Source organism: Mrakia frigida (assembly GCF_051309035.1).
Source record: "Mrakia frigida strain ATCC 22029 unplaced genomic scaffold BDY24scaffold_12, whole genome shotgun sequence".
Classification (NCBI taxonomy): Eukaryota; Fungi; Basidiomycota; class Tremellomycetes; order Cystofilobasidiales; family Mrakiaceae; genus Mrakia; species Mrakia frigida.
The window spans coordinates 3,514-17,854 of NW_027481269.1; the positions used below are offsets into that span (position 1 = coordinate 3,514).

Genomic DNA, 14,341 nt, shown 5'->3' on the forward strand with positions numbered 1-14,341 from the left:
CGTTACACCTATAGCGACCAACCAAGAAGAGGAAACTACACGAGGTAAGCGGCTGAGCCCAGATCCAAAAGAAAAAGGTTCCCGATAAAGTTGAGACGCGCCCGTCCTCCTCTAATTCTTCACGCGAAAGAACTACTTAACTAACCTACACGCCTTCCCAACCCTAGTGAGTCGAACCAAAACCCAAAACAAGAAGAAACCTATACTATTCTGATTCCGGAACTAAACTAACGAGTCTTGAGCATCGAGTCGAGAAGAGAGTCGCGTCGAGAAATGTGCCGAGAACTAGTCGATAAAACCCAAAAGAGATCAGAACTAAACTACTTGATGAGACTATTTACCTACCTGAGCAGCGTCCGTGCTCGAGAAACCTACTACGAAGCGAGAAGTCCAGAACCGAGATCCAAGAAGGAGAGGCGAGAGGCGACGCGTCGAGACGAGAGACGGGGATGGATGAGTGTACACGGCGGAGCGAAGGTTCGGGGTAGGAGTGGAATGATGGCTATAAGGTAGGAGAATTCTACGAGGAGGGAAGGAGGAAGTTTATCAACAACGAGGCTAACCATCTCACGTCGCTACACCGTGAGTCACAAGTGTTTCTTTTGACCTTCTCCCTCTTCCTTCTCGCTCACTACTGATTCTGTGCTTTCCTCTTCTTCAGGAGCTACGGAACTAGTTGAGTTTTTGGATGAGCTCTGTCCTGTCGGATACTGGGGAACCTAGCGACACGAAGGGAGGGATCGAGACGGAATCACCGCTATGGTGTTGGATTTCTCTTCTGTTCCAGGTGAGTCTCCTCCTTCTCATCCACTTATCTTCTCTCTCGCGCACTGACTGACCTTGTTGCGGTTGATTTTTGATAGCTATGGGAGTCGACGTCGAACAGGCCTTCTCCGTCTCCTCCCACCTCACGTCTAAGCGCCGCCATCGCCTCAACAACTCGACCGCTGTGGGGGTTCGAGAGGGAGATGATGGTTTGACTCGCTTTTTCATTCCTCGCCTCGGTTTGTTTGCCTGCCTCTCTTCTCACTCTCCTCTCTCTTTTGCTCTTCTTAAGTCTCTTCTTTGCTTCTTGCCTTTCCTTACTGACTCACTTCCCTCTTCCCTTTCTTTTCTAGGTGTCTGGAACGCCGATACTTTGGGAACTTTTGCTTTGGGACCACTCGTTTTGGGATTCTGGTCAGTCAGACGCGTCGGTCTCTCCTCTCTTTCACGTCTCTCTTCGTTTCTGTTACCTTCGCTCGTCTCCGCTTCTCTTCCGCTGACTCTGATTCTTCCGGCCGCTTTAGGACTTTTATTTCTCATACATAGGACGGCTCATACGCCGTAGGATTCGATTCTCTCGCTCTTGAATCTGGTTGGTTCACGACTTTCTCTCTTCCCGTTTTCCTTTGCTCTCGCTGACTTCTGTTTCTCGCCTACACTTCATAGATACACGGATACGACTTCTAGACGCCTTTATCCATCTCTGAAGGCAGGGATAACGAGACGATCAGGTTCGTACCCTTCTCGACGCGTCGTCCTTTCTCTCTCTCTCCCCTTCGCTCTCCTTCTCTGACTCTGTTTCTCGCTCGTACTTCCTTCTCGATTCTAGTTTAATACTCCCACCAACCTCTTCTCCTCTCACCACTCTCCTTCTCGCCTACATTGCTCCGCGGTCGCGTCTCTTCGAATGGATACTTTTCTCGCACGGTCGTTTTGTTGGATTCAGTTTGGTTTCGGTCGTCTCGTTCGTTCTCTCTCATTCTAGCTCTTTCTTTCTTAGGCGCGGGGCTTCTAGTGGGTTCTCTCTTGGGGTTTGGATCATTCTGGTTTGTTCTACTAGCATCTTTGTCTCGGGCTTCTTCGCTCTCATCCCCGAGCCCGAAACCTGTCCTCGAGCATAAAAGACGCTCTTTTGCCTAGCTTTCTTCTGACTCCACCAATCACTGGCCTGCAGATCTGATCATTTCTTAAGACTCCTTCTCCGTTATCGAAAGCTTCTCCCTTCTCTCGCCTCAGTCTCCCTTCTCAGCCTCAAGAATCCTTCTCGTCGACTCATGTCAAACAGCCCAAGCCCTCCTCCCCCAAAGCCTCGACGAGCTCACCTCCTCAACGAGTAACAACCGCCACCGTTCTCTTCCCTTGAGTTGACAGAGCTAGCCCCCAACCTCCTAGCACCTAACTTCCCCCAGTTAAACACCCGCACCTCTCATCCCCGAATCCCTCGATCAACTTTCCAAAGCTCGATTCTTCACCAAGCTCGATCTTTGCCGCGCGTACAACCTCGTTCAAAATGGGAAATCGGTTTCCTAGGCTACATCGTTGGACGCGACGGTGTTCAAATGGATCCCAAAAAGGTCTCCGCCGTTCTTGATTGGTCTCCTCCCTCCTCCGTCAAAGACATTCAAGTCTTCCTTGGTTTTGCCAACTTCTACCATCGCTTCCTTCATTGCTTCTCACACGTTGTTGCTCCCATCACCAAACTCCTTTGAAAAGGAGTTCCTTTCAACTTCGGTCCCGAAGCGGTCTCAGCCTTCAACCTCCTCAAATCCTCGTTCACCTCCGCTCCCGTCCTCACCGTCTTCAATCCCTCGCTACCGCTCCTCCTTCAGACGACTCCTCCAACTTCGCCATTGCTGGAGGTCTCTCTCAACTCACCGTCGAACAACTTTCCTCATCCCATCACATTCCACTCTTGAAAACTCAATCCCGCCGAACTCAACTTCGAAATCCACGACAAGGAAATGCTCACCATCGTGGAATGCCTCCGGGAATGGAGACAGTACTGCAAAGGCCATCCTTCCAAGATCACCATTCACTCGGATCACAAAGCTCTCCAGTACTTCAACTCCTCAAAGGTCCTCATTCGTCGTCAAGCTCGCTGGTGCAAACTCCTTGGAAACTTCAAATTCACCATCGTCTACAAGCCTGGATCAATGATGGAGCTTCCCGACGCTCTTCCTAGACAACAGGGACATTCGGAAGGGACTAAAGCATCTCAGCAAGCTCCTCAACGGGTTCTCAAGCCAGGTCAGCTCGTTGTTGACGCGTCGCTGCCTCCTCTTCTCCATCCTTCCTCCACCGTCTCGTCGGTCCACCTCAACATCTCAGCAGGGTCACAACATCTTGGCAGGTCTTCCCGAACAACTCTATCTCAGCCTCGACCCTCGTCCTCGAAAAATCCGGCGTCCTCGCTCCCTCGTCCTCTCCCTCGGCAAACTCCCTCGAAACCTCCTCAGAAACCTCGTAGTCCTCGTACTCCTCGTCCTCTCCTTCGTCCACCACCACCAAGCACTCCTCACCTGGAGACGCCATCCCTCGAACCACCTCAGGTCCTCGTACCTCCTCCTCAGGCCGATCTGGATCCCGACCTTGTCGGCCGCATCCAACGCGCAACTCTACTCGATCCCTCGTTACTCAGAATTGGACAGCTTCTTCGCCATCCAACCCTTCCCCTCGACTACCAAACATACAGAACCCTCCAAGGATACTCCCTTCATCCTACCCTCGACCTCATCCTCTTTGATTCCCTCGTTTGAGTTCCAGACGATCATCAGCTTCGCCTCAACATTGTTCACTCCTGCCATGGAACCATCCTCGCTGGTCACCTCGGTCGAACCAAGACTCACAAGCTCCTCCGTCAATCTTTCATCTTCCCCAAGGACTCTGACTTCGTTCAGATCTACGTCAACGGATGCGACGCTTGCGTTTGAAACAAGTCGACGCGTCTCAAACCCTTCGGTCTTCTACAACCCATTCCTCCTCCCACAGCTCCTTGGCGTCAAATCTCTATGGATGGAATCGTCAAACTACCTCTCTCAAATGGATTCGACTGCATCCAGGTCTTCGTCGATTGATTCTCCAAGTCCGTGGTTTGCGTCCCTTACAAGGAGGACGGATTCGAGGCGCCGGATCTTGCTCGAATGTACCTCGACCACGTCGTCTCCCTCTACGGTCTTCAAACCGACGTCATCTCGGATCGAGGAAGCACTTTCATGTCTTCCTTCCTCACCAACTCCCTCTACCTCCTTGGCGTTCGTCCTCACTTCACCACCGCCTACAGTGCCATCCTCAAGGAAACGGCCAGACGGAAAGGGCAAACCAAGCCGCTGAAACCTACCTTCGCATCTTCTGCAACTACTACCAGGACAACTGGAGTACCGTTCTTCCCACCGGAGTCTTTGCACTCAACAACTCTCGCTCAGCTACAACTCTCGAAACGCCTTTCTTCGCGTCGAGAGGCTGGCATCTCCTCGCTCCCTCAGACTTTCCACTCACTTCCCTCTCCCACAACCCCGCTGCCAACGCCGAACTCACCGCTCGATCCACTCTCCACTCCAACATTCACGACTCCATCCTCCAAGCCCAAGAACTCCAGAAGAAGTACTTCGATCGGAAAGCTCGTTCTCCAAAGAAGCTCGACGAAGAAGGCAACGAGATGGACCTCTTTCAAGAAGGAGATCTCATCTGGCTCAGCTCTCAAAACGTCACCACCGCTCGACCCTCTTTCAAACTTGACGAAACCTCGGTCCTTTCAAGATCGTTCGGAAACTCTCGTCCATCACCTTCGTCCTTGATCTTCCACCCACCCTCCAAATCCATCCCGTCTTCCATGTCTCCCTTCTTCAACCCTACTCTCCTGGCCACCCCAGAAAACTACAAGACCCCGCTCCTCTCATTGAGTTCAACTCCGAAGAAGCGTTCATCCCAGAGCGGATCGTGGACCACAAACGACGCGACGACGGCATGTACTTTCTCGTCCATTGGGAGGGCTATCGCAATCACAACGACACTTGGAAGCCAGCTCACGGGCTCAAGAAACTTCGAGTCCTCAACAACTACCTCTGTCTTCATCCTGAAGCTCGTTGTTGATTTTCTTCGACGCTCGAGAGACCTTCGTGTCTTATTAGGGGGCATCTGTCAGGGAATGACCCTCGCTCCTTCCCTTCCCATTACTAGCTCTCTAACTCTTCTCTGTACTTACCTTTCCCTCTCTTTACTCTTCTCTCTTTCTCTCGTGTTCTCTCAGGCGTTCCTCAAGAAGCTGAGCCCGGTCGCTCGACGCGTCGCGTCTCTCTCTCAACTCGACCGAGCCTTGCTCGGCCTCCTTTCTCTACCTCCACTTCTCTCTCTTCCTTCTAGCTCGTTCCATTGCTTTCTACACGTTTCTAGTTACTGGTTACTGCCCGAGGTCTGGGTTTCGATGCCCGAGCCCGAACCCTCTCGTTTCCTATAAAAGGAGGCCTTCTGCCTCCTCTTCCTTGACCTCTATCTTGACACACCTTTGGATTCACATCTCCTTCTCTTCTCGCAAGCACCTGATAGTCCCACGAACCATCTGCTGATTCCTCCTGAACTCTCGAGACCTCTCCCTGCGCTCAATCCTCACACCCTGAGGGATGAACATCTTCCGACCTGGGGCGGGTGTTCAAGGCAGATTTGAAGAGAACAAGGAGATAAAAAAGGAGAGGGGAGAAGAAAACGCTGCGAAGACCTCGACACCCGCCCCGTCTGCTTTTTCTTGTCCGAGCCATCAATCCGCTTCAGAAAGTCTTTTTCAACGGGAAGATCATTGAAGCGTGAGATAGACTCAAAGAAGAACAGCAAGACAGCCAAGAGGGATAGTGGTGGTTTAGATCCAACTCGCTTCAGGGAAGAATCAATTGGAGTCCATCGATTTTGCTTGAGGTCAGCTGACTTCGCAGGTGAGGGTAGTAACCCGAACATGTCCTGCACGTTTCTCAACAGTAGAACATAGCCTCAGATTTGATTGCTCTCAAAGAAGCAGGTTCGAGCAGGAGAAGAGAAGAAAGAAAGAAGAAGAGCACAGAAAAGAGATGCGTCGTGATTGATCATCAAGGAGATATCGCTCGCTTTCCTTTTGGGCTTGTACTGATTATGGGAGGATCTCAAGAGCTCCGATATACCGTACCGAACGGTTGATACCTTAGAGTCGAGACCTGTTTGAAAACAAAGCGAACCGAGACGCGTCGCTCTCTGTTCCCACCCTTTTCTTCGTCTTCCCTTCCCCCGCCTCAGCCCTTTTTTTGCCATCCATCATCCCAATCCAGCGTTTCCTCCGGGGTTTACCTCCGCTCCAGACGAAAATCTTCCTGCCATTTCTGCCTCCTCCCTCTCTCGAGCCGTTGCTAAGCAACGAGAGCTCCGAACTTCCTCCGTTTGAGCTCAACTTTTCGTTTCCTTCCTTCCTCTCGAACCACCATCAACTCCCTCCCCCTTCCCTCCCTCTCTTTTCTACACCTTAGGGCCTCCCTCTCTCCTCTCTCTATCATCACCAACACCTTCGATATACAGTTGCCCGGTACGACGAGGAGGACGAGGAGCCAAAGGAAACGAAAACTCGACGCCAGCACTGGCTCCCTTCCCTCTCCCTTCCTTCGAAGCCCCCCGTGTTTCTTCAGGGATCGGAAGTCATCTTCTTCGTGGGTGTAGCCCAGTCTCCCAGGTACGTATTCATCTCGCTCTTACGCCGATCCAGCTCATGGTTGAAGGTGCGAAAAGCTTCGAGATGGATGAGCTGACGATTTCCCTTCCCCTTCCTTCCTTTTTCGTCCCTCCTTCTCTTCGCCGTTCAGTCCTCGGACTAACGAGGGAAATCGGCTACTGGATATCGGGGAGACGATTCTGGAGGGTCTTTGAGACTTCTAGGAGCTGCTCCATGGTGAGCTTCGATGTACTTTCACCCTTCGCTTCCTCTTCCGATCTCTTTTGCTTGCTCCCTTCTCGACGGAGCTCTCTCCTCGAAGGAAGATTTTTCGCTGACTCAGAGCGTCCACTCGCCTATACGTTCTCATATTTTTCGCTGCAGTCTCCATCTCAACGACGGCTATGGCGAGCTCGACCTGTCCTCCTCTGCTCTCCAGAAGCACGCGGATCGGCTGGTCCCTCCCTCTTTCTTCCCTTTTTCATCCCCTCCCTCGACGTCGACGACCGATGGTTTCTACAGATTAAACGTGCTCCTAAATCGGAAAAGAGGTGAGTTTATCTTTTGGTTCGAAGTTGCAACGCAGAAGGAAGGAGTCGACTCGAAGGAAGGGAGGAAGAAGGAGCATAGAGCTGACCTTCGTTTCGTTTGTTCCTTCTGATTCCAGCCTGATACGCGCGGCCTTCATCCCTATTCAACACTCTCACTAGCACCACCCTCTACATCACCACACCACCATCCTCCTTTGCTCCCAATCGTCCAGCTCTTCTTGTTCCCTCGGTCGTCGACTCGGATCTCGTCCTCGCTCTCTCCTCTCTCCTCCCCTCGAATTCCACCTCGCCTCGTCGGAGACAGAGGAAGCTAGCTGGGAGGAGAGAGGAACGTAGTAGGACTGCTAGGGAATGATAGGGTGACGGAATATGGGGTTGAGTGTTTGTGTACGGTTCTGGATTCAAGTTGTTAGAGCTCGTAGATGAGTTCTTCGTTCAATTCCCTTCTCTCCTTCTCGGACTCCTCTCCTCCTTCATCTCGGTGACGAGCACGACGCTGACCATCCCGTTCTCTCCCTATCTCGCCTTCTTCCTTGTAGATCCCACCTACCGCTTCGAGAACTTCGTCCTCCTCCTCCTCCGCCGTCGACCTCCTCTCCCTTGCCTCCCCGACGCGTCAACCTCAACTCGAACTTCCAAATTCGCGAAAAACCTCAGCAGCCACTGATTCCTTCGATACCTTCCCGTCACTCCTCTACCAGCTCCTTCCCACCTCCACTCTCTCGTCGATCAGCGTCCCTTTCAGAACCGGAATATCGTCCTCCTCGTCTCGTCGTCTCGTTGGGTCGGGTCGAATTTGAGGAGGCTGGAGGCTCTGGGGAGGACGAGTTGGAGAGTCGCAGGCCAGACTCCGGACGAGTTCGGCGTCTAGGGAACCCGGGATGGGGGTCGTACGGTTGGGAAATCAAGGGAGCTTGCTGGAGTCGTGGAGTTCAGAGGTTCGTCGCCCCTCCCTCTTCTCTTCCTCGACAGCCTCATCCGTTTTCTTGACTGATACTGCCGGTGGGCTGACTGGCTCTTCCCTATCTTCGTTGTTGTTGTTTTATAGCAGTCCGAATCCCTTCGTCTTCGTTGTCCTTTCTGGATCCTCCGAACCTCCAACCTTTCCTCCTCTCTCACCGATCGACACCTCCTCCTCCTCGACCTCACTACTTCGGATTCCGGACCTGAAGGGAAAGACGCTCCATCGGTGGAGAGAGGTGGACTTGCCGGTGTGCTGAGTCTCGTCGGGTGGGCAGCCTTGAGAGGTGTGATGAGTTGGAGGGTCGCTTGGTCGAGCTTGGGGTTGGGAGTCTTCTTCCTCGGGAGGGGATCAGTTCGAAAAGACACAGGTCATCTCGTGAGTTCTCGATTCTTTCCCACTTCCCTTCCTCACCTCTCTGCGCTCGAGCCGAGCCGAAGCGAGAGATCTCTCTCCGACTTGACACTGACGCGTTTCGTTCTCTTCTTCCTTCTTGTTCAGGCTCCTTCAACTCTATCATCCTGAACTCGACGCTACCCTCGTATCCCCTATCGACCTTCCCAGCTCTCTTTCATCGGTCCGAAAGCCTGAAACCCATCTTCGTCCTTGCGGATCTTCTGCATACGGCGACGATCGATCTCAATTGGGAGGGATTGCTGGGTCGACGAGGGGAGGAGGGAGGTGCTGGGGTATTCCGGGAGGAGGGTTGAGGCTGGCCAGAGCTTGGGAGATCGATGGTCAGTCTGATTTCTCTCTATCCTCTTGCTTCCAGTCGTCGATCTTGCGACGGTGGACGCGTCGAGCTGAGACTGACCCTCGTCTTTCTCTCACTCCTTCTCTCGCAGACCCAAAAACTCGCCTTCGAATGGCTTGGCTTTGAGAAGTGGCCAGAACACGTTTTCAAGGTGAGTCTTACCTCTTCCCACAGTAGGTCCCGAAATCTCGACCCCGTCGAGTTACCTCGATCTTCGCCTCGAAGGTCCAACTCGAAGACTCCAACCTGACCAGCGTCCTTCCACCCATCCGCTTCCGCTGCCCTCTTCCTAGCAGATACATCCTCTTCCACGCATTTATCGACTTCGTCGCCCTCCTCCCATCCAAACCCAACCCAATTCGAACCTCCCATCCCTCCTTCGAATCAACTCGGGATTTCGACGACGACGATCTTCCTCCCCTTCCCGACCCTGTTCAACGTCTTCGCGAAGCGAGCGATTTCTCAAGCGTCCGGCTCGTCAACTCTCAGGAATCTGGAGGACTCGTTTGGATCTGGAAGCAGCGGATCCGTCTCAGACCTCAATTTGGCACCTTCCTTCGTTCCGTTGCGATCTCGCCTCGTTGGATCGGTGAGAAGCATCCTGAGCGAGTCTTTGGCGTGCGGGTCGAGGTAGCAGAGGGACCGGGCTCGGTATTGAGTCGATGAAGTCAAGGGTGGGTCGTTTGTTAGTTTACCTTCTTTCGATCCTCTTCCTCCTATCGCTCTCCGCCTCGTCTCTATAACGCTACGCTCTTCACGAAGCTGACTCGGATCTCTTTCCATTCTCATTCTCGCAGACCTACCTTCCCCGTTTCAAGCCCTCGCCTCCGTTCATCGTGACCATCCGCCTCTTCCCTCCGCACCTCCTCGACGCGTCGACCCTCAACCCAACCTCTACGTCTTCTCGAACATCCGCAACCACAGTCTTCTCGATGCTCCCCCATGAGTTCCTTTGACCAACCGCTCGCCCTTTCACCTCACTCGTCAACTCTGGGATGGACTCGAATCGTCGTTGGAGGAGGACTGAACTCGACCAGAGGCTAGAGGACTCGGAAGGAACGGGTCAAGAAGGAGGAGAGCAGGGGATGGAAGGGTTTGAAGGTCACTGGAATGACAGAGGGGCTGGGGTAGGAAGTCTGTAGCTGGAAGTTCCGACGGGAGCGTCGTGGGCTTTAGAGGTTCGTCGCGTCTCCTCCTTTTCGTTCTCTTCGACAGCCTTGCCCTTCTTGCTCCTTGCGATGAACGGTGTACTGATTACGTCCTTCTTCTTCTGTTGTAGTTATATCACAGGAGCTTGAATCCCTTTTCCCTCGTCGTCCTCTTCAAATCCTCGCCTCCAAACCTCGACGCCATCGCTCGTCTCTCCTCTTCCTCCATGCTCCCAACTCCACGTTTGACGAAGCCACCACCCTCGTCATCCTCTGCTACATACCCACCCTCTCACCTCCTCAGCTCTCCTCACGGGTCTCGTCCAACCGTCATCAACCTCGACCCTCCTCCCTCCCCTCGTCGCTGTCTGCAGGATCCCTTCGCGTCTTCGCTTCGTCGTTCTACCGCAGTGGGACCTGGATGGGGAGGAGGATCATCCGCTTGAGGAGGGAGAGTGGAAGGGGGAAGTTACATCCGGTATCGCTTGGGAGAGGAGGGAGGAGGAGGTGCGAGCTCAAGTTGTCGAGTCGGACGGTGGGAGCCTCGATGAACTCGAGTCCGATCCTTGTAGAGAGACGATTTTGCCTCGTGAGTCTCTTATTTCTCATCCTCATAGTCCCGTTCATCTCCCCAAACGCAAGGCGAAGAAACAGACAAAGCTGAACTGGCTCCTTTCGTTCCTTTCCTCCCTCTCGTTCCGACTCGTCCAGCTCTTTCGATCTTGACTCGACGAATCCTCAAATCTCTCTGGAATCCTTGTCGATCTTCATCGCCGTTCATCATCGGTTCGAATCCTGAAATCAATCGTCGTCGTTGGCGGTCTCCTCAATCATCGACGGTTGATCTCCGACAGAACGGGAGGCTCAGGTTGGAGGAAACACCGAGGAGAAGTTATCGCAGAGGTTTTCGCTTGTGGACGCGGAGAGACGATTCGGCGGAGATGATCGACGGTGAGTCTTCGTCCTCTGGTCTCTTCTCACTCTGGACTTCCCGGTACCGTACAACAAGAGCGTGGAACGCGAACTGACCTCCTCTTCTCTTTCCTTCTCTCCCAGAAGCTCGGAACTCCCAACGCCGATGGTGCTGTCTACCAGCGAGGTGCTACCATTTTCTCCTTTCCCAACGTGAGTCGATCAAGCTTGACTAAAGAGATGGACACTCGAGGTTTGAGAGACGAGACGATTGACCTTCCTTTCTTTGCGTTCCCATTCAAATTAGACCTTCGCTATCCTACCGCTTCGCCTTTACTTCCCGACTCGTCTATGCTCCTTCAACAGCTTCGACTCTCCGCTCCCCTTGCCTCTTTTCCGTTCGTCACCTCTCCTCTCTTCTTCTCCCTCGACGCCTCAGAGGAGCTCTCTCCCCGTCTCTCGCACCGATCGTTTGACTGAAACTTCCTTCCCTCTTCTCAGTGTTTTCGTTTTCTTTTAACAGAAGTCATCGTGCACCATGAGGTCGAGAGGAGAAGGGAAGATGGAAGGATCCGTTGGAGGGAAGAAGACGACGAGGAGGATTCGTTCGAAGATTTCGACGGGGAATCGATACGGGATGGCTCGAGTGATGGATGGAGTGATCTTCAGGCGCGAGGGAAGAAGGATAGGGAGGGTTCCTCGGAAGAAAGGGAGGAGAGGAAGAGGAGGAGGAGGAGGGATTCCTCGAGGGTTGCTGTAGAGGCTTGGATCGCTTGGGAAGATGTAGGATCCGTCGTAGAAAGGAAGAGAGTTTGAAGAAGGGCATGGTGGGAATGAAGAGAAAATTTGTCTGGAGGGGATGCTGATGGTTGGGAAGGAAAAGACAAGGAAGGAGGCAAACTGTTGAGCTCGACCTCTTTTCCGTTTTCCTTCCTTCTCTCTCTCTCTCCCAACCTCTTCAGCACTTCAAACCCACTTTTCCCCTCTCTTATCTCCCTTCTTCTTCCCTCCGATGTCTTTCCTTCCTCCTGGCCAACCCGAGGAACGAAGTCCTATGATTCAGCTGAGGAACTCGACCTATCAACCAGAACCGCTCCTTCGACCTCGTTGCACGGAGGACAGAAACATCAGCATCGTAGAGTTCCTAGGAATAGGACCAGAGGGACGGAGGGTTAACTTTGAGAGAATCTTTGATTGTGAGTAGCGACGCTCTTTTGAATCTTGAGGCTCCTTCGAGGAGGAGGAGAAGGAGGAGGAAGAGACGAAGGAACGGATGGAGGGAGGTCGAAGGAAAGGTCGATGCTTCTCCTTCAACCCTCTCCTTCCGAAGAAGAAACAACGTTCTTCAGATATTGACGACTTGGAGACTTAGTCTCCGCTCCTTGTCGAGCTTTTGTGAGGATACGGGAGGCTACAGCAGCAAGGAGAAGAAGGAAGGAAGGGGTTCGCGAGCTCGCATCAAACCTCCTTCCTTCGCTCTGCATGCTGACCGTTCTATCCCTTCTCCTTCTCTCGAAAACAGTTACCTGGACGATCCAATCCATCCTCGAACTCCTTCGCTACAAGGCTAGGACTGGACCAGATCAAATCTTCGAGATCAGCTACACCTGGAAGCACGGGCAGCTTCAAGGAGAGCTCAACACTGGTGAGCTCGAGTTTCTCCTTCCTCCCTTTCCTCCTCCTCTCGCGCGTTCTACTGCCTCCTCGACCCCCTTCTCGCTTACTGACTCTTGACTTTTGCTTCTTCGATTTCAACAGCGGAGGACGTGGAAGCCTTCGTCGAACTCGGTCACGGCTGGTGCCCTCAGGACGTCGTCTTCGTTCACTTCTTCCTCCCTCCCTCCGTCCCTCTCCTCCAACTCCAACTTCAGATGTTCCTCGCGGCTATGATCGCCTATCCTCCTCTCCTTTCGGCTCCCTAAATCCTTTCGACCTCATTCGAACCGCCTACGCCCTGAAGCTCAAGTTCCGTCAAGGAACGACTTGTCCGAGGTATGGGAGGAGGGACTCGTCGACGAGTTCAGATGGACGCGGTTGGACAGCGTCGTCGGTCGTTCAAGCAGCGATCTCACCGCCGAACAACGGTCAGGATACACCCAAGCAAACCCTTCCCTCGTCGGGTCAAGGACGCTCAACGGTCGGGATCCTCCTCGCCTAATCACCTCTCGACGCGGCTCCCTTCACCTCCTCCTCGACCGTCGACGAGTGCCACCTCCCTCTCAGCATCCAAACCCACTCCTTGCACGCCCTAGCTACCCCATTCCTCTTATCCAACATCGCTTCTCTCCGGCAGCTCTCCATCAAAGCCGTCGACTCTTCGGCCTCCCTCCTAACCTCCGACCCGAACCTCTCGACCCTCCTCCACCACCTCCTTCTCCACGACGCACTCAAGCACAAACCCGCACAACTCTTCCTTCCTCCACCTCTTTCCCCATACCTCATCGCCCACTCCCTCCCAATCCAACTCTTTCGAATCTCTTCCTCCGTCGTCCAACCTCCCCGTCGGTCAAGACGCGACCGAGTCACGGTTCGGAGTTGGAACGGAGGGAGAACATAGGCTTTAGTGGTGCGAAGAGGATGCGCTTGAGGGGTAGAAGATGGCGGAGCTTTGGTAGAAGTAGAAGAGGGATGTCGAGAGAGGAGGAGGACTTCGACGTCGTCGTTTTCGGGTCAGTCTTCCTTTCTCTTCTTTTCTGCGAACGAGACTGTGATTCAAGGTCGAGTCGCCCGTAAACTGACTTGTATTGCTTCTCGTTCCCACTTCGTTCAACTATCAGCTTCGACGAGACGACTCGAGCACGTTGGACGCAAGCGTCTTCGGAACAGCCCTCTCCCTCCCTCCGTCTTCGACTTTTCGACCTCCTTTCCCAATCGCTCAACTCTCTTCAAGCCCCCAAACAGCAGCAAGGCCGTTTTGCCCCGGAGCCTCCCATTTTCGCCTCCCTCCAGCCTCACCTCCTGACCTCGTCGTCTGGACGACTCCCCCGAGGCGGATCTCGCATCGACTGGGAGGGGCGTCGGCCGTCGAAGATCGGGAGGATGACGGAGGAACGGCAGACGGTGCTTGAAAGTGGTCGAGATGGCAGACGGTGATGTGGGAGAGAGTAGAAAGGAGTTCGCAACGATGGAGAGACGATTTGATGGGCCGTTCGTGTTTCTATCGACGCGTCAAAATCCGAGAAGACCTCGTTTCCTTTCTCCCCCTTGGGATATTCGTCTCCCTATTGACAGCAGGACCTCAACATTCTACAGTCTGATCCATCGTCCATGCTCTTCAGCTCACAATCGGAATCGTGGACGCGTCGTCTTCGAGCTCGGAGCATCGGTTAGTTCTTCTCTCCCCCTTCTCGCAACATCACCTCGACTACAGAGCTCGCAATTGATCATCCGACCTTTTCGATCTCGTTGTGTGCCATCAGTACATCGCAATGACGAAGAGGAGAGCTTCTTTCGGCTCATCGAGACTCGAGAGCAGCCGTCGCGTCCTCCTCCTCTGGCAGATTTTCTTCTATCCGAGCAGCAACACCCCACATATTAGACGGATGCTTTCCGCCGAAAGCACTTCGGCCGCGTCTGTTATCCCTTCGG

General features: G+C 53.4%; 5 protein-coding genes across 5 annotated transcripts; all 5 read left to right on the forward strand.

Moving 5' to 3' along the window:
* Positions 1-759: 759 nt before the first annotated feature.
* Positions 760-1,330, forward strand: BDY24DRAFT_414381 (uncharacterized protein; the record flags this gene model as incomplete). Its single annotated transcript, XM_076643301.1, has 4 exons — positions 760-787; positions 864-955; positions 1,119-1,179; positions 1,290-1,330. The coding sequence occupies 4 exons, from the start codon at positions 760-762 to the stop codon at positions 1,328-1,330; spliced, it is 222 nt and encodes a 73-aa protein (XP_076497319.1).
* Positions 1,331-7,364: 6,034 nt separating this feature from the next.
* Positions 7,365-8,569, forward strand: BDY24DRAFT_30067 (uncharacterized protein). Its single transcript, XM_076637028.1, has 3 exons — positions 7,365-7,404; positions 7,518-7,916; positions 8,027-8,569. Exons 2-3 carry the CDS (start codon positions 7,860-7,862, stop codon positions 8,462-8,464), a joined length of 495 nt encoding a protein of 164 aa, XP_076497320.1. The 5' UTR covers positions 7,365-7,404; positions 7,518-7,859; the 3' UTR covers positions 8,465-8,569.
* Positions 8,570-9,739, forward strand: BDY24DRAFT_30250 (uncharacterized protein). The gene is made up of 3 exons (XM_076637029.1): positions 8,570-8,844; positions 8,987-9,367; positions 9,491-9,739. The coding sequence occupies exons 1-2, from the start codon at positions 8,674-8,676 to the stop codon at positions 9,284-9,286; spliced, it is 471 nt and encodes a 156-aa protein (XP_076497321.1). The 5' UTR covers positions 8,570-8,673; the 3' UTR covers positions 9,287-9,367; positions 9,491-9,739.
* A 1,177-nt stretch (positions 9,740-10,916) lies between these two features.
* On the forward strand, positions 10,917-11,662 carry BDY24DRAFT_386028 (uncharacterized protein; the record flags this gene model as incomplete). Its single annotated transcript, XM_076640048.1, has 3 exons — positions 10,917-10,966; positions 11,061-11,151; positions 11,255-11,662. 3 exons carry the CDS (start codon positions 10,920-10,922, stop codon positions 11,567-11,569), a joined length of 453 nt encoding a protein of 150 aa, XP_076497322.1. The 3' UTR covers positions 11,570-11,662.
* Positions 11,663-12,096: 434 nt separating this feature from the next.
* Positions 12,097-12,791, forward strand: BDY24DRAFT_30024 (uncharacterized protein). Its single transcript, XM_076637027.1, has 2 exons — positions 12,097-12,398; positions 12,512-12,791. The coding sequence occupies exons 1-2, from the start codon at positions 12,236-12,238 to the stop codon at positions 12,673-12,675; spliced, it is 327 nt and encodes a 108-aa protein (XP_076497323.1). The 5' UTR covers positions 12,097-12,235; the 3' UTR covers positions 12,676-12,791.
* Positions 12,792-14,341: the final 1,550 nt, after the last annotated feature.

Bases quoted from the DNA above. Each gene is read 5' to 3' on its own strand.
- BDY24DRAFT_30067 (XM_076637028.1), top strand. From the start codon at position 7,860: ATGGGGGTCGTACGGTTGGGAAATCAAGGGAGCTTGCTGGAGTCGTGG. The intron at 7,917-8,026 runs GTTCGTCGCCCC...GTTGTTTTATAG, and splicing joins TGGAGTCGTGGAGTTCAGAG to CAGTCCGAATCCCTTCGTCT.
- BDY24DRAFT_30024 (XM_076637027.1), top strand. From the start codon at position 12,236: ATGCTGACCGTTCTATCCCTTCTCCTTCTCTCGAAAACAGTTACCTGG. The intron at 12,399-12,511 runs GTGAGCTCGAGT...CGATTTCAACAG, and splicing joins TCAAGGAGAGCTCAACACTG to CGGAGGACGTGGAAGCCTTC.
- BDY24DRAFT_30250 (XM_076637029.1), top strand. From the start codon at position 8,674: ATGGTCAGTCTGATTTCTCTCTATCCTCTTGCTTCCAGTCGTCGATCT. The intron at 8,845-8,986 runs GTGAGTCTTACC...CCCTCTTCCTAG, and splicing joins GGCCAGAACACGTTTTCAAG to CAGATACATCCTCTTCCACG.